Here is a 21,611-nt window from a genome sequence, read left to right as displayed (position 1 = left end):
GTTAAATAATAGATCACCATGCAAATTCGTACGATATTTTGCTCGTGTGTTCTTAATATAATTAATTGTATTTATTTTCGGAATCAACACTAATGTTCACACGAAGTTATGTAACTTATGTATACTTGTCTATAGATAAAGTGCTTTAGGAAAAAAAGAGACTGGGATGAGTATGATAATGATGAAGTTGTGTGCGTGTGTTTATGTGTTTTGTATTTGTATTTTATCGAATATGATGAATATATTAGGAAAATAACCGCAGGCTCACATAAATAGCAGACACACTGGTCTTATGTTTGTTTGTGTGTACTGCATATATATTGGGGTGAGGTAGTGGGGCACTGTGGTTTATTGTACCACTTTTAGTTTAGATACCCGCCTCAAAGTCTCTTTGAGCCATGTACATGGTCAAATCGACAACTCTTGAAGAATAACCGTATTCATTGTCGTACCAAGAAAGGACCTTGAAGAAATGATCGTTTAGTTGAATACCTGCTTTGGCATCAACAATTGAAGAACGAGAGTCTGAAGTGAAATCAGAAGAGACGACGGCGTCTTTAGTGACTCCCAACACGCCCTTCATTTCTCTACGGGACTTTAGTTCTAGCGCACTGATGATTTCGTCGTAAGAGGTTGGCTTACGTGTCCGGAATGTCAAATCAACCAGCGAAATGTTGATGGTAGGTACTCTGATAGACATACCTGTAATGCTGTACTTGAGCTCGGGCAAAATCTTTCCGACAGCCTTGGCGGCACCGGTAGATGATGGAATGATGTTACCTTGGCATGATCTTCCACCTCTCCAGTCCTTACCACCAGAGCTGGTACCGTCGACGGTCTTTTGGGAGGCAGTTGTGGCATGAATAGTAGTCATCAAAGCTTCTTCAATACCAAATTCGTCGTCTAGAGCCTTCACCAAAGGAGCCAAACAATTGGTGGTACAAGAAGCATTCGAGACGATATTGTCCCTGGTAGGATCGTACTTCTTGTGATTTACACCAAACACGTACATTGGGGCAGTCTTGGATGGTGCAGTAATAATGACTTTCTTAATGCCCTTGTGTCTGGATGCGGTGTCCAATTCCTTGAAAGCACCGGTCGAATCGATAACGTAATCCACCTGGTAAGAGGACCATGGGATACGTTCTGGTTCCCTGAAGTGGGATAGTGGAATGTGCGCCGAAACCTCGTCGTTTTGAATTATAATACGCTCATCATCGAACTCCACTTCGCCAGGGTACTTACCATGTGTAGAGTCGTACTTGAATAGGTAAGCGGCATATTCCGGAGTTGTAGATGGGTTGTTAATCAATCTAACCTTGATCTCTGGATGGGAAAGGGCGGCACGTAGCACAAGTCTACCGATTCTACCGAAACCGTTAATCCCAATGTTAATTTGTGGTATCTTGGAAGATGATTCGTGGGTCATGTTTGGCATTTAAAGTTTTCAATAAGGGCTAAAAACGTTCAGTTCGTTCGATCGATATGTACGGAACAATCTGAAATAGGCAAAAAAATATACTCGAAGATTTCGTTGGTCAAACAAGTATAAAAAAAATATGGGGTCTCACACGCAAATCGTAAACAAATAGAGTTGCTAGTCGCCGAAGTTGGGCAATATCCGGAGTAATATTACTGTTGGTAGTTTATGGTTTATATATGTCCATATAACAATAGTAACAATAATAATAATATATATTACATATCAAGAACGCCTTTGGTCGAGCACAAAGGCATGCATGAGCCCCTTCAATGCACGGGCCATGGGGGTCTAAAACCTCTAAATCCATGCCTATATATATTAATTAATGTCTTGCTTGTGAAGTCTTCTTCTACACAACAATGAAATCCCGGAACGTAAACGATGTCAGCCATTTAGATATACGGGAATCCCTGCAGCAGCGCCTTCCAAAGCGGCAGTACTTTTTTGCTCAGTAGTAATCTACAGAAGATGACGACTATTCACACACACAAACACAGCAAAAAGGGGACAGAGACAAACAGAGGGTCAAACATCCCATGACCGAGCCCTGGTCCACTCTCTGGCCCCAGTCTCTCTCGCGTTAGTTTAGGTTTCGGATGATTAGCGAAGTGTGAGCGCCGGCTAGGCAAAGAGGCACACGTTTAGGCGCCATCCCAAGAAAGAACAGGAGTCCGATCCATTTGTTTTCCGGATATACACAATCGGCCAATAGAAAAACAGATGTTCAAAAGTCCTCAGTATGACATTGACATTCGTGCATATTGTTGTTAAGTGCGCTCGCGTGTGTGCGTGTATTTTTTTTGTTTTGTTTTGGCTTGGTTTCACAGAGTACAGCCAAGCGTGGTATAAAGTGATTGTAAACTCCGGGGTTTTGACGCTTCAGCTGCGAAAGAAAGAAAAGGAAGGAACAGAAAAAAAAAATAGAGTTAGTTAGATACACGCAAACTGCGAGGAAATCGGAATAATAGCCACTTCTTCTAGACACCGATAATTTGACAATTTGTATGGAATCGCTAGATACCCCCACACATGCGTACATAATAAGAATAATAAAAAAAAAAAAAAAATTTAAGGTATGATGAAAGAAGCGTTAAAATGCCTCCGGGGTAAGTGGAAATACTAGATGAATAAGTTATGCGTATAAAGGGAAATGGAGGTAACGTCTGTGCCCTAGATGACCCGGGGAAGTCTGTGAAGTTTGTCGCCAGAGTTCCCGGGATACGACGAGTCTGTAAACTCCGAGGACGGGTTGGGTTCCACAGGGGGACAACTTCCGGAGCTAGAACCGGGTCTGGTATCAGTGGAAGCACACACGTGACTTAGAACTTGGAGGGCCAATCTGTTACTGGATTCCCACACAGCTCGGGTGCTACTGGCGATGTGAGGAGTGATGGTTGCGAAGTGGTAGTCTTCGCAAAGCGATTGTTCCACCAGAGGTTCGTCGTGAAACACGTCCATGGCGATATGGCGGATCTTCAGCGGGTCATTCTTCATAACCTCATGTACAGCCTTTTCGTCAATGATGAAGCCTCTACCCACGTTGCAAATGACAACGTCCGATTTGCATTGTGCAAGGAACTCGGCGTCGATCAAGTGCTTTGTGGCAGGGGTTCCAGGCAAGCAGATCACTATACAGTCGAATAGACCAATTTTGCCGCCGACGAGCTTATCGATCGGGTGGAATTGCCACTTCTGGAAAGCAGTGTTGTCATCGTCGTTGTTACTAATGCCCAGTTTAGCCGCCGAAACTGGGTTTCTTTGTGTATAGTGGATTTCCATCCCCAAACCGGCTTCTAGTTTTTTTCCGCACTGCACGCCAATCCGGCCGAGTCCCATGATCAAACAGCGTTTTCCGCGGCAACTCTCGATTGATTTGCCGCGCTTCCAGCGCTGGCCAAACTCGAACCTTGGGGCAGCTGCAGCCCCGCCTTCTTCTTGCACTATTTGAGAACGCGCCTTTATCGTATCACCTGCAGAGCGCAATGCATGCATCTGGCTCGAGAACTTCCTAAACCCTTCCAAGACGTGCCATAGAACACAATCAGCCACGTCATTGGCCACGATACCGGCGTCCTGGATTGTGTCGTCGTAATTGTACAAGTGGATCCCTTTCTCCTGAAGCAGGTCTAGGTCAATCCCATTGTAGCCAACAGAGCACAAGCATATGCACTTAATTGTGTTGGGCCATCTTGGGTCGTTCAAAATGCTGGCGTTTAAGCCTCCCAGCGGAGCGAACTGAGGGTATCCGCCGAAAATTCCTACTATAGGACCCTTTTCTTTGGTATGTTGGGAGATAAACTCAAGGAATGCCTCTTTTCCGCTTCCATCGGTGTCTCTCTTCAATATATACTCGACAGTGTTAAACTCTTGGGTGAGAGAGTCGTATTCTGGCAGGTTGTACTCGGGCTGTTGCACGAACAGAATCCAAGGTTTTTGCATGTTGCAGGATGTGGATGTGGATGTAGATGTCGGTGTTTTTATGAAGATGTCGGTTTGCCCTGCTTGGCTGCACGTTCTCCGAACATTGGGGCGCTGGCAATTATACGATGGTAACCCAGCTTAGGGTGCTGCCGAAAGCCATATTGAATTTTTTTGTTCGTACAACGTTGGTGTCACGTGCCTTAGTGACATTTTATATTCAGGGACGGCTGTGCTAAAGGAAAAAGGGGGAAGGAATCACACATACACGCGGCAGTATTCCTGCTTTTCTAACTAGACATTTCTATTGCTGGCTCACTCGCTGCTCTGGACAGTTTATGTGGGATAATCAAGGCTTTTCAGTCCCGCTTTTTATTCATGTTTGATTAATGGTCGCGTCTGCTGAACCTGCCCAAGAAGCAAAAGCCTGAAAATGTCGTACATTCAAGGCACAATATAAATATACATATATATGGTTTTGTAACGTTCTCTCAATTGAGAAATCAAATCCGTAGGAAAGTTTGTAAGAGAAAAGGCGGGGCGTACTTTAACAATCACTCTATGTATGTGTACAGTTCTTTTTTTTTTTTTTTCTATCCTCCCAGCCTTAAGACCTCGAGAAATCGAGCCCTTTTGTCTTGAAAATCGAACTGATAATAATAATAATAATAAGAATAAGAATAAGGAAATATAATAATAATAATAACAATATTGAAACTAAAAAGACCAAAGTTATACAATTAAGGTTCTGGTAAATTTGAAACGCCAGGTAAATAACAACTTTGTTGGTATAACAATCCATATCATTGATACAAGTGTGATTCGGATTACTTAATACTACTCTATCAATAGCTGATCATAGAAAAATGGACGAGAATTATGATGTTATAGTCCTTGGGACGGGTCTCACTGAGTGTATTTTATCTGGTTTACTCTCAATTGAAGGCAAGAAAGTTTTGCACGTTGACAAGCAGGACCATTATGGTGGTGAGTCTTCTAGTGTGACTTTGTCTGAGTTATATGCGAAGTTCAAGCAACATCCGTTGGGCAAGGAGGAAATAGAAAGCAAGTTTGGCAAAGACAGAGATTGGAATGTCGATTTGATTCCAAAGTTCTTGATGGCAAACGGAGAATTGACCAACATTTTGGTTCACACTGACGTCACCAGATACATCGAGTTCAAACAGGTTGCTGGGTCATATGTGTACAACAGGGGTAAGGTGTACAAAGTGCCTGCAAACGAAATGGAGGCAATTTCATCCTCCTTGTTGGGTATCTTTGAAAAGAGAAGAATGAAGAAGTTCCTAGAGTGGATCAGTGCATACAATGAAGAGGATGTTGCTACACACCAGGGTTTGAACTTGGACCAGAATACTATGGACGAGGTCTACTACAAGTTTGGGTTGGGAAATTCGACTAGAGAGTTTATTGGTCATGCCATGGCTCTATGGACTAACGACGACTATCTCCAACAACCAGCAAGACCAACTGTAGAAAGAATCATTTTGTATGTGCAATCGATTGCAAGATTTGGTAAATCTCCTTACATTTATCCAATGTATGGTTTGGGTGAACTACCTCAGGGTTTCGCTAGATTGTCTGCCATCTACGGGGGTACTTACATGCTAAATACACCAATTGAAAAGGTCCTATATACTGATGATGGAAAATTCGAAGGTATTGTAACAAAAGAAGGAACTGCAAGGGCTCCAATTGTTATAGCTGACCCCACATACTTCCCAGAGAAGTGTAAATCCACTGGTGAAAAGGTTATTAGAGCAATTTGCATTACCAAGCAACCAGTTCCAAACACCAGTGGCGCTGACTCCTGTCAAATCATCATACCACAATCGCAACTCGGAAGAAAGAATGATATTTACATTGCTACCGTTTCTGAAGCTCATAAAGTTACTTCAAAGGGCCACTATCTAGCAAGTGTATCCACAATTATTGAAACTGATAAACCACATATTGAATTGGAACCTGCATTCAAAATGTTGGGCCCAATTGAAGAAAGATTTATGGGGATTTCTGAAATATTCGAGCCTATCGAAGATGGCTCCAAGGATAACATTTACATCTCCAAGTCCTATGATTCTTCTTCCCACTTTGAATCTATGACGGATGACGTTAAGGATATCTACTTCAGAATTACCGGTCAACCATTGGTTCTAAAGAAGAGGGAGGATACTGCTGATGAATAGTAGTGCTGTCATATTGCAAGGGGAGCATATAGGCCTCTCTTCGAAAATTTCGTCTGAACTATAAAGTGTAAAAAAACTAAAAAAAAAAAAAAAAAAAAAAAATTAAGTGGGGATCCGTCCCTTCTATTCATTGTTGTTTGTTTATTTCTGTACGAAACTATTCACATATACCAACACTGACCTACAGAATGTTGTTCCATTACTCTGTCTCGCTTTTAGTCCTATATAGTTTATAACCCTTGCTCTCATCTTTAGTTTATGCTTCCGTTACTATGCTTTGATGATTTTTTTTCCTTAGTTACATCAACGATTTTGATGAAATATTGAAAATGGGAAACAATAGTTAACCTATACAAAGTTCGTTAAGAAAGAGGAGACATATAATAAGGACACAAGCCAACAACAAATACTACGAGCAAACATGCTATTATTCTCGTTTTTCAAAACTCTGGTAGACCATGAAGTTACCGTGGAACTAAAGAATGACATTACCCTAACAGGCACCTTAAAATCGGTTGACCAATTTTTGAACCTAAAGCTAGACAACATTTCATGCAATAATAACGAGAAGTATCCTCATCTCACAAGTGTAAGGAACATGTTTATTAGAGGTTCTACTGTAAGATACGTCTATTTGAAGAAATCTATGGTGGATACGAATCTTCTACAGGATGCAACTAGAAGGGAGATAATGAGTGAGAGGAAATGAGTCCTCTAGGTTCATTCGCACGATTTAATTATTAAAAATGGTATATAGAATCCGAGCCCATATATCTGCCTATCAAAATATGTAATAATACTATACGTTACTTATCATGGTGGAAGTCCCAGGAGCTTTTTATTGCACTTCGATCGAAGATGTCCTGTTTCTTTGCAGTAGGAACATTGAATGTTATTTGGTTTGGACTTCTTTTTTCCCGTCTTGACACGTTCCTGCGGTTTAAGTACTGGTATTAACGCGTAGTCATGACCATCTTTGTTTATAATTTCGATTTTCTTTGACACAAGCTCTGAGAACTTAGCCTTGTCGAGTTCAACAGACGTAATCATTGAGATGAGTTCATTGAGGTTCTTTAGTTTGTTTTCATAATCTTCTTTTATAGAGGCCAGACTAGATGGATTTTTCTTCGAATTGGAGAGAATTAATTTTGCAAGTTGATCTAGCGCTTCAGAGTTCTTTATAACGTCTTCAGACATTACTTTTTATCTTACTCTCTGTGACCCATCTGTGGTCACTTCCTCATATATTTAATATAGTCATTATTCATGTTAAGGAACGATGTATGGATTTTTTCATGCGTTAGAAAATACTCGATTCCAAGAACTTCAACAAATAAAGCATAGAAAGACAAACACTAATGGGAGGTCGTTATATGGTGTCGTTACCTAATTTTATAGTAGCTAAATAAGAATGGGAAGTATATGTTTGTGGTATGGAGGACTCTTCTATGCGGGAAATAGGGTTGGTCGAAAAATTATTCATGCAGTGTAATGCAAATTTTGGGATTCAAGTTTCGCATGAACGGGGTTTGGAGCAGCCTCGTATACGGTAACAATCGGAGCTCCGAGATTTCTGAGTTTTCCCGTAACCTCGCCCCTTAATTCGCAGTAGTAAATTCTGTCTAAATCGTCCTCATCATCAGACCAGTTGTCTTTTATGAACATAGTGACACTCTCGCAGTTTTGGAAAATGTTTCTTGGTAGATCAAACTTCATGAATGTGTTCTCATCGGTTAGGGATTCACCGCTGTAGTCTGGTTCCACGCCAATGTTGTTAGGGAACTCAAATGTATAATCTGCCTTCAGATCAGATATTGTGTCGAAATCCAGGTTTTTGTTGTAGTTCTTGTATAGCTGTATAGCCTTGGGAGTGCTATAGCCGGCCCCACTTTTGTTCACTCTTAGAAGCATTGTGAAAACCTTAACAGATGCAGTAAATGGAATTTGAATCAAAAGCTGACAGTCCGCATCCGACTCCACATATCGTGAGGTGTCATATTTTTCACCTTGTGGCTTCAAGAAACACTTTGGTAGCTCTGTTATTCTGTCACTACTGACCCCATTTCGGACTTGAACCTTTGTAGTATCAATATATGCATATAATGATTGCTGAGAGAAAGTTTCTATCGGCGTGTCGTGTGAATGACCATGGTCATGACCGTGGTCATTGTCGTGATCATGGTTATGAGAATGATACTCGTCTTCGCAATTATGGCCTGACATGTCTAGCCACTTTCGGTTTAAATGCAACAATGCTTCTTTTCCAACTTAATATGTACTTAATCTTTGCTCATCGCTTTTAAGTCAGATTTAGCCTCTTCGCTTTTTATATATATATACATTTCTTCATAACATCCTTGGCAGAGATGTTGGGAAAAAAGACCCTAAATCTCGGATATGGGGAAGGTTCCCTCAGTGTTATGTTTGTGATTAAATGGGGGAGGAGGGATGGATCGTGGAAGCCATACGTCCTTACAAATCTACATATATATATATATACCTATAAATATCTATACGAAACGTTTCCCACTGACATACTAAACCACGTGATCCAAATATACAGCCTAGTTGATGACTCTGTGTATTGAGGTGAAAATATTGAAAAAGAAAGGCTGAAATTTGCAGTATAAAATTACCTCTCTTATTTATCTCTGTTACTCCGATGAAGAGATACAAATACACCCTTGGTTCACGATCAGGTAGCAATATAACGACCAAACCACCTGGCAAGCCTTGGTAGTGTTCTAACGATGGTTCACGTTGCAAAATTTTTAGACGAACGTCCTACTGAAATTCCTTCCATCCTTGCTGGTGGATACAACCACCCTCTATTGAGAGAATGGCAGAATGAAAGACAGTTGACTAAGAGCATGTTCATTTTCCCGCTATTCATTAGTGACCAGGACGAGGAAGAGACCCTGATACCATCGCTACCAAACATCAAGAGATTTGGTATCAACAAATTGAAGGATTATGTTGCTGGTTTGGTTGCCAAAGGTTTACGTTCGGTGATCTTGTTTGGTGTTCCATTGAAGCCTGGTGCTAAGGACGAGGTTGCAACCGCAGCTGACGATCCAGATGGGCCTGTCATCAAGGCTATCAAGTTGTTGCGTAAGGAATTCCCAGATTTGTACATTATCTGCGATGTGTGCTTGTGTGAATACACTAGTCATGGTCACTGTGGGATCTTGTATGAAGATGGTACTATCAACAGAGAAAAATCTGTGCAAAGAATTGCTGCTGTTGCTGTGAACTATGCGATAGCTGGTGCGCACTGTGTTGCCCCAAGTGATATGATTGATGGTAGAATCAGAGAGATCAAAATGGGATTGATCGAACACGGATTAGCCCACAAGACGTTTGTTATGAGTTACTCTGCCAAGTTTAGTGGTAATTTGTACGGTCCATTCAGAGATGCAGCATGCTCGCAACCAGGTCAAGGTGATCGTAAGTGCTACCAGTTGCCTCCAGGTGGTCGTGGTTTAGCCAGACGGGCATTGAAAAGAGATTTGGCTGAGGGTTCCGATGGTATTATCGTCAAGCCTTCGACTTTTTACTTGGACGTTATGTCCGATGCTGCTGAAATTTGTCGCGATATTCCAGTTTGCGCATACCACGTCAGTGGTGAATACGCAATGTTGCATGCTGCTGCTGAAAAGGGTGTTGTTGACTTGAAGAGCATTGCTTTTGAATCCCACTACGGTTTCTTGAGAGCTGGTGCTCGTTTAATCATCAGTTACCTCACCCCTGAGTTTTTGGAATGGTTAGATGAAGTGAACTAAGCGAAAGGTGAGGAGGAAGGATTCTGCAGAATATTCTTTTTGTCTTGCACTTTAAATCTCGCCCCACACATATTCATATGTCCTGATTTCTTTTCTTTGATGGACAAACCAACAAACGACTCAAGGTTTTAGTAATACCCGTATTTCCCTCTCGTGATTAATCAATAGCACGTACCGTCGATATGATCTGTATATACTAATTTGATTTAATGAAATAATGTTAATAATAGTAATAATTATAATAATAACAATAGTATAGTTGTAAAATGCTAAAAAATGATAAGACTGGGTGGTCACACTCACACTCATACACACTCATGCTAACAAAGGTTCGTTCTGGGCACGACGCTGAGGCTGTTCCTCCTCCAGTTCGGGTTCTGAAGCTTTGAATTTTCCCAATTTCTCCGTAGATGGGAGTTGTTCCAGCTTATCTTGCACACCAGGTGCAGATGCCACTTTTTCAACGCCATTTGTTTCTCTATCTAGCTGTTCTAACTCTTTGTCTATCTCATCATTGATTGTCGACCCAACAATAGCATTGGACAACGTATCATCTATTTCCCGTTGTATTTCTATCTGCTCAGCAGCAGCGTCCATTATATTCTCAACCTTCTCCAAGTTTAGCTCAGAATTGAGTTTCTTGAGCAATTGATTACCCTTTTGCAACCCATCAATAAAGGACTTCTCCACTAATTTGAACTCTATAGACTGTACCATCGTCTCCAAATTTATAATCTGGTCAGTGCATTGCTCTAACAACCGCTGTTGGTAATGCATCCGCTTCAACAGCAATCTCGCCCGAGGGTCTTCCTTCAGCTGCTTACCCTTAAGTCTGGAGCACAAACCCTTTAGTTCATTCCGTTCCGTGTTTATCAACGTCTCTGTACGCCTGGAATACCGATGCAACTCATCTTTAGCCATCTTGAGCTGCAACATCGCCTTATCGGCCTCTGTCACTTTTATTCGGCTCCCCTGTTGGCCCATTCTGATCTACTTAGTCAGTGACTCCGAACGACTTTTCTAAGAAGATATACCGTAATTCCTAAGTTTAAAAAATAAGTATCGTATTGCAAGCACGAACAGTACCGAATTCCCGTATTCTACCGTTGATACGTGCCTAGCTTTGCATTTGCAAGTGGATTGTGTCTTTTTTTTTTTCTTCCTATCTATCTATCGAATAGCCTATCTCTATACTTTTAAACATTTCGCTTGCTAGCTAGCTAATATCTCAAGTCAGGTGCAAAGAAAGACTTTCTCTCTGCTGCTGCTTTCGGGCAGAGCAGAAAGAGATCGAAATACTTGGTGTTACCCGCCCAGACATTTTTCTGGGAAGAAATTTGGTCGTTTCTTTTTATTATTTGATTTAAAAGAAACTAGAAAAAGAAACTGTGTACGATCACGTGTAATTGCATTCACATTGTTTTTTTTTTTTTTTTTTTTTTTAGTTCCTCCTTTACCGGCCAAATGGGGCTATGCGAAGACTGGGTCTAGTAGGCATCTCAATAGGAAAAAGGCCGTCACAGGCAGAACAAACGAGCGAGCGGCCTTAGAGCCAGTGTCGATTGACGGACGTATTGTGAATGGTAGTCATCGCTAGCCATGGCTGAAAGTCACTGAATTGAATCACCTTCCCTTAGCCATCGCCAAACGGGATCTTCAATATACATACCTTCTTCGTAAAGAGTCTTTTTCTCTTTGGTTTACAATTAATTATTTAACTGATCACGAGAATTCGTATGGGTATGTATGGGTATGTACAGTAAGAGAAGAAACGGACTACGTAATGCCACCTAACAGGCAGGCTTTTGCTGTTCAATTTTAACAGATAATAGCAACAAGCAATTTCTTGTAATAGTGGTCATAGTTGGGCATACACCCAAACCCACACTGTAGAAAGACATTACTGTGTGCTTCTTGTCATGCGATGCCCATCTTTTTGTATGGCGCTGTCTGATTTTCATGAAAAAGCATTGAAAAATTGTGAAAAGTAATATGGATACGAGTTTAGAATGAAGTTTTTATCTTTTACTAATACTCATCTCTCTCATTCCTCTCGGAAGAGATGTTAGGTTTAAAGGTAGGGTCTTACTCTTGAGCAGTGTGTGTTATTTACTGGAATAGTCGGTATAACACAGGTATAGACATCAAATAGCAGTAATAATGGGTTACGACACACGCCATGATGTTATCGACTTGGTCGGTAACACTCCATTGATTCATTTGCAAAAGCTTCCAAAGGCCATGGGCATCAAGCCTAAGGTTTTTGCCAAGTTGGAGCTGTACAACCCAGGTGGTTCCATTAAGGACCGTATCGCCAAGTCTATGATTGAGGCTGCTGAAGAAGAAGGTCTAATTCATCCATCTAGATCGACCTTGATTGAACCAACATCTGGTAACACTGGTATTGGTTTGGCGCTAATTGGTGCTATCAAGGGCTACAGAACCATCATCACTCTTCCAGAGAAGATGTCCAACGAGAAGGTTTCTGTTTTGAAGGCTTTGGGTGCTGAAATTATCAGAACACCAACTGCTGCTGCATGGGATTCTCCAGAGTCTCACATTGGTGTTGCCAAGAGATTAGAAAAGGAGATTCCTGGTGCCATCATTTTGGATCAGTACAACAACATGAAGAACCCTGAGGCTCACTACCATGGTACTGGTAAGGAAATCCACCATCAATTGCAAGACTTGTCCTTGTTCTCCAAGTTGAACGCTGTTGTGGCTGGTGCTGGTACCGGTGGTACCATCTCTGGTATTGCCAGATACATCAAGGAACAAAACAAGGATATTCAAATTGTTGGTGCCGACCCTGTCGGTTCCATCTTGGCCGTTCCAGAAAAGCTAAACGAAACCGACGTTACCGAATACAAGGTCGAAGGTATCGGTTACGACTTCGTTCCACACGTTTTGAACCGTGACCTAGTTGACCACTGGATCAAGACCGAGGATAAGTCATCCTTCAAGTACGCTCGTCAATTGATTTCCAACGAAGGTGTCCTTGTTGGTGGTAGTTCCGGTAGTGCATTTGCCGCTTTGGTGCAATACTGTGAAGAACACCCAGAGTTGACCGAAGACGATGTCATCGTTGTCATCTTCCCAGACTCCATCAGATCATACTTGACTAAGTTCGTTGATGACGAATGGTTGAAGACTAACGGTCTATGGGATGATGCTATCGCTACCCCAATCGTACAAAAGGAAACCGATGTCTTCGAAGACGCTACCGTCAAGGACTTGAACTTGAAGCCAGTCGTTTCTGTCGATGAAGATGCTTCCATTGCTACCGTAGTGAAGATCTTGACCGACAACTCTTTCGACCAATTGCCAGTCTTGACTAAAGATGGTAAGTTGTGCGGTTTAGTTACCTTGTCTCAACTACTAAAAAAATTATCCACTTCTAAGGATGTTACCAGCATTAAGGGTCTGTTCTACGACTTCCGTAAGTTGAACAACTTCGACGACATCTCTTCCTACAACGCTAACAAATCTCACAAGAAGAGATTCGTACGTTTCGATGTCAACACCACCTTGACGGAACTAAACTCATTCTTCGAAAAGAACTCCGCTGCTATCATCACCGATGGTCTATCCCCTGTGCATATTGTCACAAAGATGGATCTATTGTCCTACTTGGCCAAATAGATTGTCATCTGAACCCCATATCTGTAATGTTTTTAATAATTAGTATTGAATATATATTAATTAGTATTTACATATAATGTTGTAAGAGTATAGACATTAATAATTTGAACATGGCTATGGTTTAACTTGGAGTTTCTATTTCTTCTCAATCCCTAAGACCTTCATTAGTGGGCCAAGTTGGTCCGGACCTAATTGTATCCCAGACTTTTCCATCTCGGACTTAAAGCCTTGCATGGCCTCTCTAACGTCTTTATCCATCATTAACTTCACCATTTGCATTATACTTGGAGGCTCATTTGATTCCGGATCTATTAACTTCTTCTCGCGCATAACAGTATTCAATTTCTCTAATGACTCCACGATAGATGGGTGAGAATGGATTTCTTCCATCAACTTCTGTACCTTGATGTGAGCATCTAAGTCCTCCGGACTTTTGTCCCAAGAAGAGGCAAATCTTTTGCTTTGCAGTGATGGAACCGAACGTAATGTAGAGCCTCTAACGAAAATTGAAGCTGCAGAAGTAAACCTAGAACGGATTATGGTACGGGATAGCATCTTAATAGTTGCACACTGGTGTCGATTGTAATTTCGAGATAGCAAACCATTTATTTTTCTGTTTAGATGCAAGAAGCAGTAAAGAGTTGAACAAGGCTTCTCTCACTTGTCTACAAAATTTAAAAGATGTAAAGGAAAAATGCTACAACAATGATTTGTTAGAAAAGAAGAAGATAAAATAAAATGACTTTGTCAGATAAGGGCATTTTCTAGTTATATAGGCTGGCATAACATACAGCTTGTCTTCCATACGGTATATGATTTATAATTGATATTACAACTTTGCGGGGAAGCTTTTATACATGGATTACATATCTAAAATGTTGTGAGTTAGCCGGTTTACAAGGTGAGGAGAGCACAGTATAGCCATAATTTAATGATTCTAAGAGAACTTCCATCTGTTACCGCAAACTTCACACGTACAGAATGTGGTGAGAGGTTCATCCGCAGATCTTGTTTGTAGTTGGTAGTACGAGACCTTTCTTTGCTTACACTTACCACACTGGAATCTATCAGTGACAGACCTTTCTAGTGTTGCACCTTGAGCATTGAACAAGTTTTGCTTCTCAATTTCCTCAAGTTTCTTCTTTAGATGTTCCGGTGCAAGTTCTTTAGGATCGGCATTAACCAAATGCTTTGGTGATATCTCTCCATTGGTGATTCTGTGTTTTAATTCGGGATTGTTCTTTGAAATGATATTGGAATAAATAACTCTGTACTTTTCACGGTATCCTTTCTCGTCAGTTTCTGGGTTGAAAAGCGCAACCATCTCCTTCTCAATGTTGAGTACTGTATCTAGAATTGCAGCTGGTGGATGTTCGCTTTCCTTCGCCAATGCATCATAGAGAGCCTTAACTGCCATGTCTCTAATCTTAACACCGTAAACATCCGTTTTCACCCCATCGTTCTTCGCATTTCTTGGAGCCTTGCTAACATACTTTTCCTTCTTCACAGCCTCATTGCTATTCTGTGCATTTGCTGGGGATGGCGAAGCACCGCTTCCGGCTCCTCCAGCTCCGCTCAGTCTACTCTTCTTCTCACGTGCAACAGCTTCTTTCCACGAAAGAATCATCTTCTTTACTAGCTTCACGATTTCTGGGTTAGAGGACTTCTTGAATTGATTCACAACAACACCCACCTTTGTCTCACGTAAAAGTTTCTCGTTTACATCCTTCAAGTCTTTATCTAGGGACTGTAGAATCTTTAAGACCACTTCCGAATTGTTCTTGTTCTTCTCAAGCCCTTTAACGGCCTCTAGTACTTCTTTGGTATCCATATTAAAACCCAGTTCTTAATGTTTTTGTGTTTCGCTACTTTAAATGCTTCTCCCTGAGACCCCTGACAGTGATACGATCCTCCACAAGCCACTTCCAGCCCTTGAATTCGGTGTAAACTTGTCGTATCAGTGAGAATTGTTCTTGGTTTTCAATAGTTTTCAATCTGAAAAATTCGTTAACATAAAAAAATCCAGAAAGCTTTGAAAAGTGGAAACAGTATAATAGCAGTAGAGCCTCTAATTGAAAAGGTGCACCTGGTTTATAAGATATCCAGCTACTAGGAAACGCCGGAAAAACGTTGCTGAACTACGCTTGGTGTGCAAGAAGTAACTTAAGCACTGATTTTGTTTCTTTTATATTAAAATGAACAGAGGGAACCCATCGCGCACAGTGTATTTAGGATCAATACCTTATGACCAGACAGAACAGCAAATCTTAGATCTATGCCAGACCATCGGGCCAGTAACGGCAATGAAGATGATGTTCGATCCGACTACTGGTAAGTCGAAGGGGTATGCTTTTATAGAGTTCAAAGACTTGGCCACTTCAGCTAGTGCTGTGAGAAACTTGAATGGATACCAGCTTGGCTCGAGGTCGTTGAAATGCGGTTACACCACTGGAAGCGGTATCAACGGTAGTGGTGCCAACTCTGGGCCTGGCGATGACGAGGAAAACGGCCCTTCCAGCATGGCAGATGACGTGAAATTCCCCTGGCTACCTGTAGGGGTGGACGTGAATATCAACATGACAACGCCCGCTATGTGCATCAGCAGTGAACTAAGCAAGCTACAAAAAGATCAACAAATTGAACTGATAAAGGTAATACAAACTTTCTGCAAGGACGATAAAGAAACCTTCGTCAATCTACTCGAAGAGGCCCCACAACTCAGCTACGCTGTCGCAGAACTTTTGTTGAGTAACGGAGTATGTAGCGTGGACGAACTAACACAGCTAGCAATGGCTAGCAAGCAGAAAACGGAAGAACCGATGGAAAACAACATCGAAGACGGTCTAGACGAAGAAAAAGTCGATCTACTAAGGCAGGTTCTCCAGTTGCAGGATTCCGATATCGCAATGCTTCCGCAAGAAGAAAAGATGGCAGTGTGGGATCTCAAACAGAGGGCAATGAAGGGAGAATTTGGACACCTTTAAATTCAGACAATCTATCTAATTCTGTAAAAGTGTATGTAATAATTATTATAGACTCTAACTAACGATTAAGGTTGCAATCTATCTTATTTCTTTACCTAAAGCCGTTCCAGATCCAAGAATCTCAAAAAAAAAAATATTATTGAGGGCTCTTCCTCTTAACACAGTTAACTAATTAATTAGGTTATCAAATATTTAGTAAAAATTATGTATCTTGCTTCAGAACACATAGTTTTTTGTCCATCACACAACACATCAAAAATTAATGGCCTTCGAGTGTGAGGTTGTCATTCCACGAGACTTGTATCATTGGTGGGACTATATATTATTATAGTTTATAATTTTTTTTTTTTTTGTTTAGTACCGAGACATTCCGTCCATTTCACAGTCATTATGACTTTATGAAGACAGATACATATCAACAATTGTGTCAAAAAAAAGACTCCAAAGTTAAAAAGTTTAAACGCGAGACATTGTTTAGAGCTGTGGTGATTCTCCAGGTAGGAAAGAGTACACACTCTCGGAAAAAAGATCTCATGTTCCAAACACCGGTTTATAGGGACCCCCATAATGGGGGTCCAATTTAGATTTCGTATTAATTTCTTTGCTGCTCGAAGATGGAATGGTATGCCGTTTATGGCGAAGTCATCTGAATTTTGTAAATTCCATAGAGTTTTATGTGGTAATTTCTGGTAGTCCCGCTAAAATGAGTCTCTAGCAAGTCTTCCATTGTCTCTATATGCAATAGTTGGTGAGAATTGATAAGACTTGACATCGACTCCGAAGAATCACATATGTCGGAGGTAAGTTCCAATAATTAGGATATAAAGTGAGTAGAATTCGATAGTGTTTGAGATGTGTTAGGAGATGGGAAGTGTTGTAGTTTGGTATTCACATTATTTAAATTCTTTTGTAGCATACACAACCCAAGAAACTAAAGATACAATGTCGAGATTATCGTCTGAAAAGACTACGACTATTGTCAACGAAGAAGGTATTTCAGTATCGACATACGATGTTGAATCAGGTGTGGAGAATTCCAAGGGTTTCGGCCATAATCCATTTAAGGATCCCAAAGTCGCAGAGTATTACCGCGAACTTTATGAAAGTAGTGGGTATGAATGTAGAGCTGCATTCGATCCAGAGTTCACTTGGACTGAGAGTGAGGAGAAGAAGTTAGTTAGAAAGTTGAATTGGAGAGTTGCCATGACGGCATGTTTTCTTTTCGTGGCTCTTCAGTTGGATCGTGGTAACTTGGCTCAAGCTGTTGCCGATAATCTACTAAAAGATATGCATATGAACACAAACGATTACAATGTGGGTAATCAAATCTTCTATGTGTCTTTCTTTGTCGCCGAATTACCATCTCAGTTGATTTCCAAAAGATTAGGTCCAGATAGATTTGTGCCATTCCAAATGTGCGCTTGGTCTGCTGTTGCAATGTCACAGGCTGCTATGCACAACAAAACAGGTTTCTACATCTGCAGATGCTTACTTGGACTTTTAGAAGGTGGATTTATTGCCGACCTTGTTTTATGGTTAACTTATTTCTTCACCAGTAAAGAACTTTCTCTAAGATTGTCCTGGTTCTGGACGAGTTTGTCAATTGTCCAAATTGTGAGTGCCCTTATGGCGTATGGTATTTTGAGAATGCGTGGGAAACATGGCCTAACCGGATGGCAATGGTTATTCTTGTTGGAAGGTATCATAACATTTTTAATTGGTTTGGCAGGATTCTACCTAATGGTTCCAAGTGCTGTGCAAACCAAGAATTGGATGCATCCTAAAGGTTGGTTTACTGAAAGAGAAGAAAAAATAGTTGTCAACAGAGTTCTAAGAGACGATCCATCCAAGGGTGATATGCATAACAGACAGCCATTGTCCTTTAAATTGATCTGGGAAGCCCTTAAGGACTATTATTTATGGCCAATTTATGCTATTGGACTAGTAGCATATGCTGCTTATAATACCCTAGGGGCATATTTGACTCTAACACTTAAATCTGTTGGATTCGGTACCTTGAATGTGCAGTTACTTTCGATCCCATACCAAGTTATTCACATTATTCTATTAATTGGTATCACCTGGCTGTCCGAAAGACTTAATGAAAGAGCATACATGGGAATCATAGCTGCTGTTTGGAACTCTTTATTCGTCGGTATTTTGAGATGGTGGAGTGGCTCTTTAGTGAACGCTTGGCCAACATTCGCACTCTGTACCTTGTTACTTGGTGCACCTTATATTCATGCTATTTGTGTCAGTTGGGTTTCGAGAAATTCCAATTCGATTAAAACCAGAGCCGTGTCCTCAGCTCTTTACAACATGGCAGTCCAGGTTGGTTCTATCTACTGCACACAAATTTACAGAAATGATGATAAACCTCTATATCACAGAGGTAACACCGTCCTTTTCGTATTCGCAATCGGAACTATTCCATTGTACCTTTTCACCAAATGGTTCTATCACAGCATAAACACCAAGAGAGAAAAAATATGGAGTGAGATGACTGATGAAGAAAGGAAAGAGTACATTGCCACTACCGAGGATAAGGGCAACCGTCGTTTGGACTTTAGATTCGCCGAATGAATCAGTACATGAATATCTTTGAACTTTTACCCATTTTCTCTCCCTCTCTGTCCTTCGTTAACAAATTAGAGGTCGAAGGGTAGGTGATTTTAATTTAATCTTCGTATAGTCAGTCGGTTTCATAGATTCATCAACCTTTTCATATCATTTATATGTGTATATTATTATTTGCCTTATTATAATTCAACAAATATCCATTTATGTGCATTTAATACCACTTCTTGACCTTTTTCATCCCAGCTTCGATGTCGACGTATATTAAAATAACCAACGCAACTAAGTACAAGACGGTATTGGGTATGAATGGCATCCTTGAGTTCCCGGTTTTGTCTTGAATAAGGGCAACAAATAACGATTCCGACCAACCGGTGCATAAACCAAGCATAATTTCGAAACCAAAATATTGATTCTCCTTTCCTAGAGGTAGGACAGCGCTATAAATAACCCGATTGATCATTCTTATTCCAGTACTGGTACCGACAAATAAAATTTGGAACGTCCAAAATTCCCAACGGTTCTTAAATCCTACTTTACTATTAGAGTTCGCTCCCAAGCACCCCCAAAAGTTGGCAAGCATCCCAATTGTCAACATTGCACACAAAGATCTTTTCATATAGAGTGTACTATACGTACTGGGCATATTATAGCATTTGCGTGAGTAAACGTACGTCCAAAAGAGTGGTCCTACGCACGCAATAATTAGATTGGTAAATTGCCAAACCGTAAATTCAGCATCAGAAGAACCGATACCAAGAGTAGACCTGAATAATAAACCAAACACAGCAAGAAAGTTGGAGTACGCAACGTTCCAGATCACCCAAGCAACACAGAATTTCAAAGCTTCTTTGTATTCTATTAAATCGCTGAGAATCTTTTTGAACCTAACGATTGGCGCTAACAGCAAATTCTTAAAGCCCTTGATTTCGATTTCTTTACCCTTTAAACTAGGCACCAAACCCGCGCATATAAATGATATCACAGCCGTAACGATACCAGCTATAGTTACTGCCAACAAGAAGTCTTTACCATCTGGCTTGTTATTCACATGTGTGATTATAACACCAACCAACGAGGCTAAAAGACCGCCTATATTCCCAACAACAAGCCCCCACGTACTCACGTTAAGACCACGCGATATAACAGCGCCCTGCTGCGGCTTGTTGTTGTCATCATCGCCAGTCCGCAACGACACACGCCTTGCATTCATAAACACAGGTATGTATGAGCTCTCTGTGATTTGATATACCGTACTGAAGCAAAGCATCAAACAGTAGAGCACAGACTGCTGAACCAACGTGCCGTAATGTTCTGTATCTGCTAACCAAAAAAAAGGTATCGCAAATACCCCATAGAAAGCCGTTGCGCCAACCATCAACCACTTTCTATAGTCCGAATAATCGGCAAACGCCATCAACAAAATCGCAAGGACCCCTTCAAGCGATGTATATATCGCCTTCAAATATAGCGAATAAGAAGTGTATTGCACTTCACCGAACCCAAATCTAACATAGCAATCGTCTCCTCTCAGAGCACATGGCCCACTAGAGCCCTTCGGGTGTCCTAATCTATGTGCTGTCGTTTGAATGATCGCAGGCACGTACGCCCGCATCATCGCAGCCGTAGGCCCTGTAGAAAAACATACCAAGAGCCAAATAAAATACGTCTTCCGTGTATCCCACTTTGAGAGTTCTTTGACATCGAAAACCTCGTCGTTAGTAGCTTCTTCTACTTCCTCCACTGACACATCAACCGTCGATTTCGATTTACTTACAGACGTGCTGCTTTCCAGTAACGGTGTAATTTCACTCATATCTCCATCCATCACCTACGAACCACTTGTCATTAATACCTGAAGGAAGAACATGATGATGATTCAAACTCCAAACCTAACTTTTGGTCTCAAATATGAATTTCGCATGCCTTTATAAAAAAACACACACACACTGACGTTCCAACTTGTATCCATAAATACGCATTGTCGCAGACATATTCAACTCACAACACCCCTACCATAAAGACTCAAATTAACTCATCCTGAATGGAAACTCTATGCAATGAACTCATTTTTCTCATGTCATTGTGTCATTTAGAACTGTCTTCACCTTTTTTTTTTAAAATTTATTTTCACTCTCTGGATATTTTCCTTTTCTGGCAGTTGTCTGATTTAGAAACTGTGACGCGCGCCAGGTCCCGAAAATGCTTTCCGGAGTTTTTCCATTCCAACCCCAGACTTGATCATGTGACACCATCCAGAGGCCGAAGCGAAAAAAAATTGAACCAAAAAAAAAAAAAAAATCAAAGCTTAGCTAGTGTACAAACATGGAGAAGATACAGAGAAACGACCTGACTAAAACAGAGGTTTCCCCGCTGAAAAGAATTTTCTAGAAAGGGAGGCACCAGTTTGGGCATGAATATACTGCTAATAGATAGGGATACACATACACGTACTCACTCACTGTTGTTTCTATTGGAAATGCGAGTTCGGCAAAATCACGGTAAAAGATGAAAAGATGGA

General features: G+C 40.9%; 14 protein-coding genes across 14 annotated transcripts; 6 read left to right on the top strand and 8 right to left on the bottom strand.

The window, feature by feature from the left end:
• Positions 1-367: 367 nt before the first annotated feature.
• GPD2 (type I glyceraldehyde-3-phosphate dehydrogenase) lies at positions 368-1,438 on the bottom strand (the record flags this gene model as incomplete). Its single annotated transcript, XM_022817905.1, has 1 exon — positions 368-1,438. One exon carries the CDS (start codon positions 1,436-1,438, stop codon positions 368-370), a length of 1,071 nt encoding a protein of 356 aa, XP_022674626.1.
• Positions 1,439-2,653: 1,215 nt separating this feature from the next.
• On the bottom strand, positions 2,654-3,922 carry KLMA_20295 (putative hydroxyacid dehydrogenase; the record flags this gene model as incomplete). The annotated part of the gene is made up of 1 exon (XM_022817904.1): positions 2,654-3,922. The coding sequence occupies one exon, from the start codon at positions 3,920-3,922 to the stop codon at positions 2,654-2,656; it is 1,269 nt and encodes a 422-aa protein (XP_022674625.1).
• An 845-nt stretch (positions 3,923-4,767) lies between these two features.
• GDI1 (Gdi1p) lies at positions 4,768-6,105 on the top strand (the record flags this gene model as incomplete). The annotated part of the gene is made up of 1 exon (XM_022817903.1): positions 4,768-6,105. One exon carries the CDS (start codon positions 4,768-4,770, stop codon positions 6,103-6,105), a length of 1,338 nt encoding a protein of 445 aa, XP_022674624.1.
• A 421-nt stretch (positions 6,106-6,526) lies between these two features.
• LSM2 (Sm-like protein LSM2) lies at positions 6,527-6,814 on the top strand (the record flags this gene model as incomplete). The annotated part of the gene is made up of 1 exon (XM_022817902.1): positions 6,527-6,814. The coding sequence occupies one exon, from the start codon at positions 6,527-6,529 to the stop codon at positions 6,812-6,814; it is 288 nt and encodes a 95-aa protein (XP_022674623.1).
• A 104-nt stretch (positions 6,815-6,918) lies between these two features.
• Positions 6,919-7,302, bottom strand: KLMA_20292 (uncharacterized protein; the record flags this gene model as incomplete). The annotated part of the gene is made up of 1 exon (XM_022817901.1): positions 6,919-7,302. One exon carries the CDS (start codon positions 7,300-7,302, stop codon positions 6,919-6,921), a length of 384 nt encoding a protein of 127 aa, XP_022674622.1.
• A 282-nt stretch (positions 7,303-7,584) lies between these two features.
• Positions 7,585-8,328, bottom strand: KLMA_20291 (PITH domain-containing protein; the record flags this gene model as incomplete). Its single annotated transcript, XM_022817900.1, has 1 exon — positions 7,585-8,328. One exon carries the CDS (start codon positions 8,326-8,328, stop codon positions 7,585-7,587), a length of 744 nt encoding a protein of 247 aa, XP_022674621.1.
• Positions 8,329-8,855: 527 nt separating this feature from the next.
• On the top strand, positions 8,856-9,887 carry HEM2 (porphobilinogen synthase HEM2; the record flags this gene model as incomplete). The annotated part of the gene is made up of 1 exon (XM_022817899.1): positions 8,856-9,887. One exon carries the CDS (start codon positions 8,856-8,858, stop codon positions 9,885-9,887), a length of 1,032 nt encoding a protein of 343 aa, XP_022674620.1.
• Positions 9,888-10,202: 315 nt separating this feature from the next.
• On the bottom strand, positions 10,203-10,871 carry VPS20 (ESCRT-III subunit protein VPS20; the record flags this gene model as incomplete). The annotated part of the gene is made up of 1 exon (XM_022817898.1): positions 10,203-10,871. One exon carries the CDS (start codon positions 10,869-10,871, stop codon positions 10,203-10,205), a length of 669 nt encoding a protein of 222 aa, XP_022674619.1.
• Positions 10,872-12,047: 1,176 nt separating this feature from the next.
• CYS4 (cystathionine beta-synthase CYS4) lies at positions 12,048-13,529 on the top strand (the record flags this gene model as incomplete). Its single annotated transcript, XM_022817897.1, has 1 exon — positions 12,048-13,529. One exon carries the CDS (start codon positions 12,048-12,050, stop codon positions 13,527-13,529), a length of 1,482 nt encoding a protein of 493 aa, XP_022674618.1.
• Positions 13,530-13,664: 135 nt separating this feature from the next.
• Positions 13,665-14,084, bottom strand: DPC13 (Dpc13p; the record flags this gene model as incomplete). Its single annotated transcript, XM_022817895.1, has 1 exon — positions 13,665-14,084. The coding sequence occupies one exon, from the start codon at positions 14,082-14,084 to the stop codon at positions 13,665-13,667; it is 420 nt and encodes a 139-aa protein (XP_022674617.1).
• A 382-nt stretch (positions 14,085-14,466) lies between these two features.
• On the bottom strand, positions 14,467-15,360 carry DST1 (transcription elongation factor DST1; the record flags this gene model as incomplete). Its single annotated transcript, XM_022817894.1, has 1 exon — positions 14,467-15,360. One exon carries the CDS (start codon positions 15,358-15,360, stop codon positions 14,467-14,469), a length of 894 nt encoding a protein of 297 aa, XP_022674616.1.
• A 364-nt stretch (positions 15,361-15,724) lies between these two features.
• RNA15 (Rna15p) lies at positions 15,725-16,513 on the top strand (the record flags this gene model as incomplete). The annotated part of the gene is made up of 1 exon (XM_022817893.1): positions 15,725-16,513. One exon carries the CDS (start codon positions 15,725-15,727, stop codon positions 16,511-16,513), a length of 789 nt encoding a protein of 262 aa, XP_022674615.1.
• Positions 16,514-17,377: 864 nt separating this feature from the next.
• KLMA_20284 (uncharacterized protein) lies at positions 17,378-19,096 on the top strand (the record flags this gene model as incomplete). The annotated part of the gene is made up of 1 exon (XM_022817892.1): positions 17,378-19,096. The coding sequence occupies one exon, from the start codon at positions 17,378-17,380 to the stop codon at positions 19,094-19,096; it is 1,719 nt and encodes a 572-aa protein (XP_022674614.1).
• A 208-nt stretch (positions 19,097-19,304) lies between these two features.
• ATG22 (MFS transporter) lies at positions 19,305-20,918 on the bottom strand (the record flags this gene model as incomplete). The annotated part of the gene is made up of 1 exon (XM_022817891.1): positions 19,305-20,918. The coding sequence occupies one exon, from the start codon at positions 20,916-20,918 to the stop codon at positions 19,305-19,307; it is 1,614 nt and encodes a 537-aa protein (XP_022674613.1).
• Between the last annotated feature and the right edge of the window lie 693 nt (positions 20,919-21,611).

The sequence above is a fragment of the Kluyveromyces marxianus genome, chromosome 2 (assembly GCF_001417885.1).
Source record: "Kluyveromyces marxianus DMKU3-1042 DNA, complete genome, chromosome 2".
Classification (NCBI taxonomy): domain Eukaryota; kingdom Fungi; phylum Ascomycota; class Saccharomycetes; order Saccharomycetales; family Saccharomycetaceae; genus Kluyveromyces; species Kluyveromyces marxianus.
This window is presented reverse-complemented; position numbering and strand designations above follow the sequence as displayed.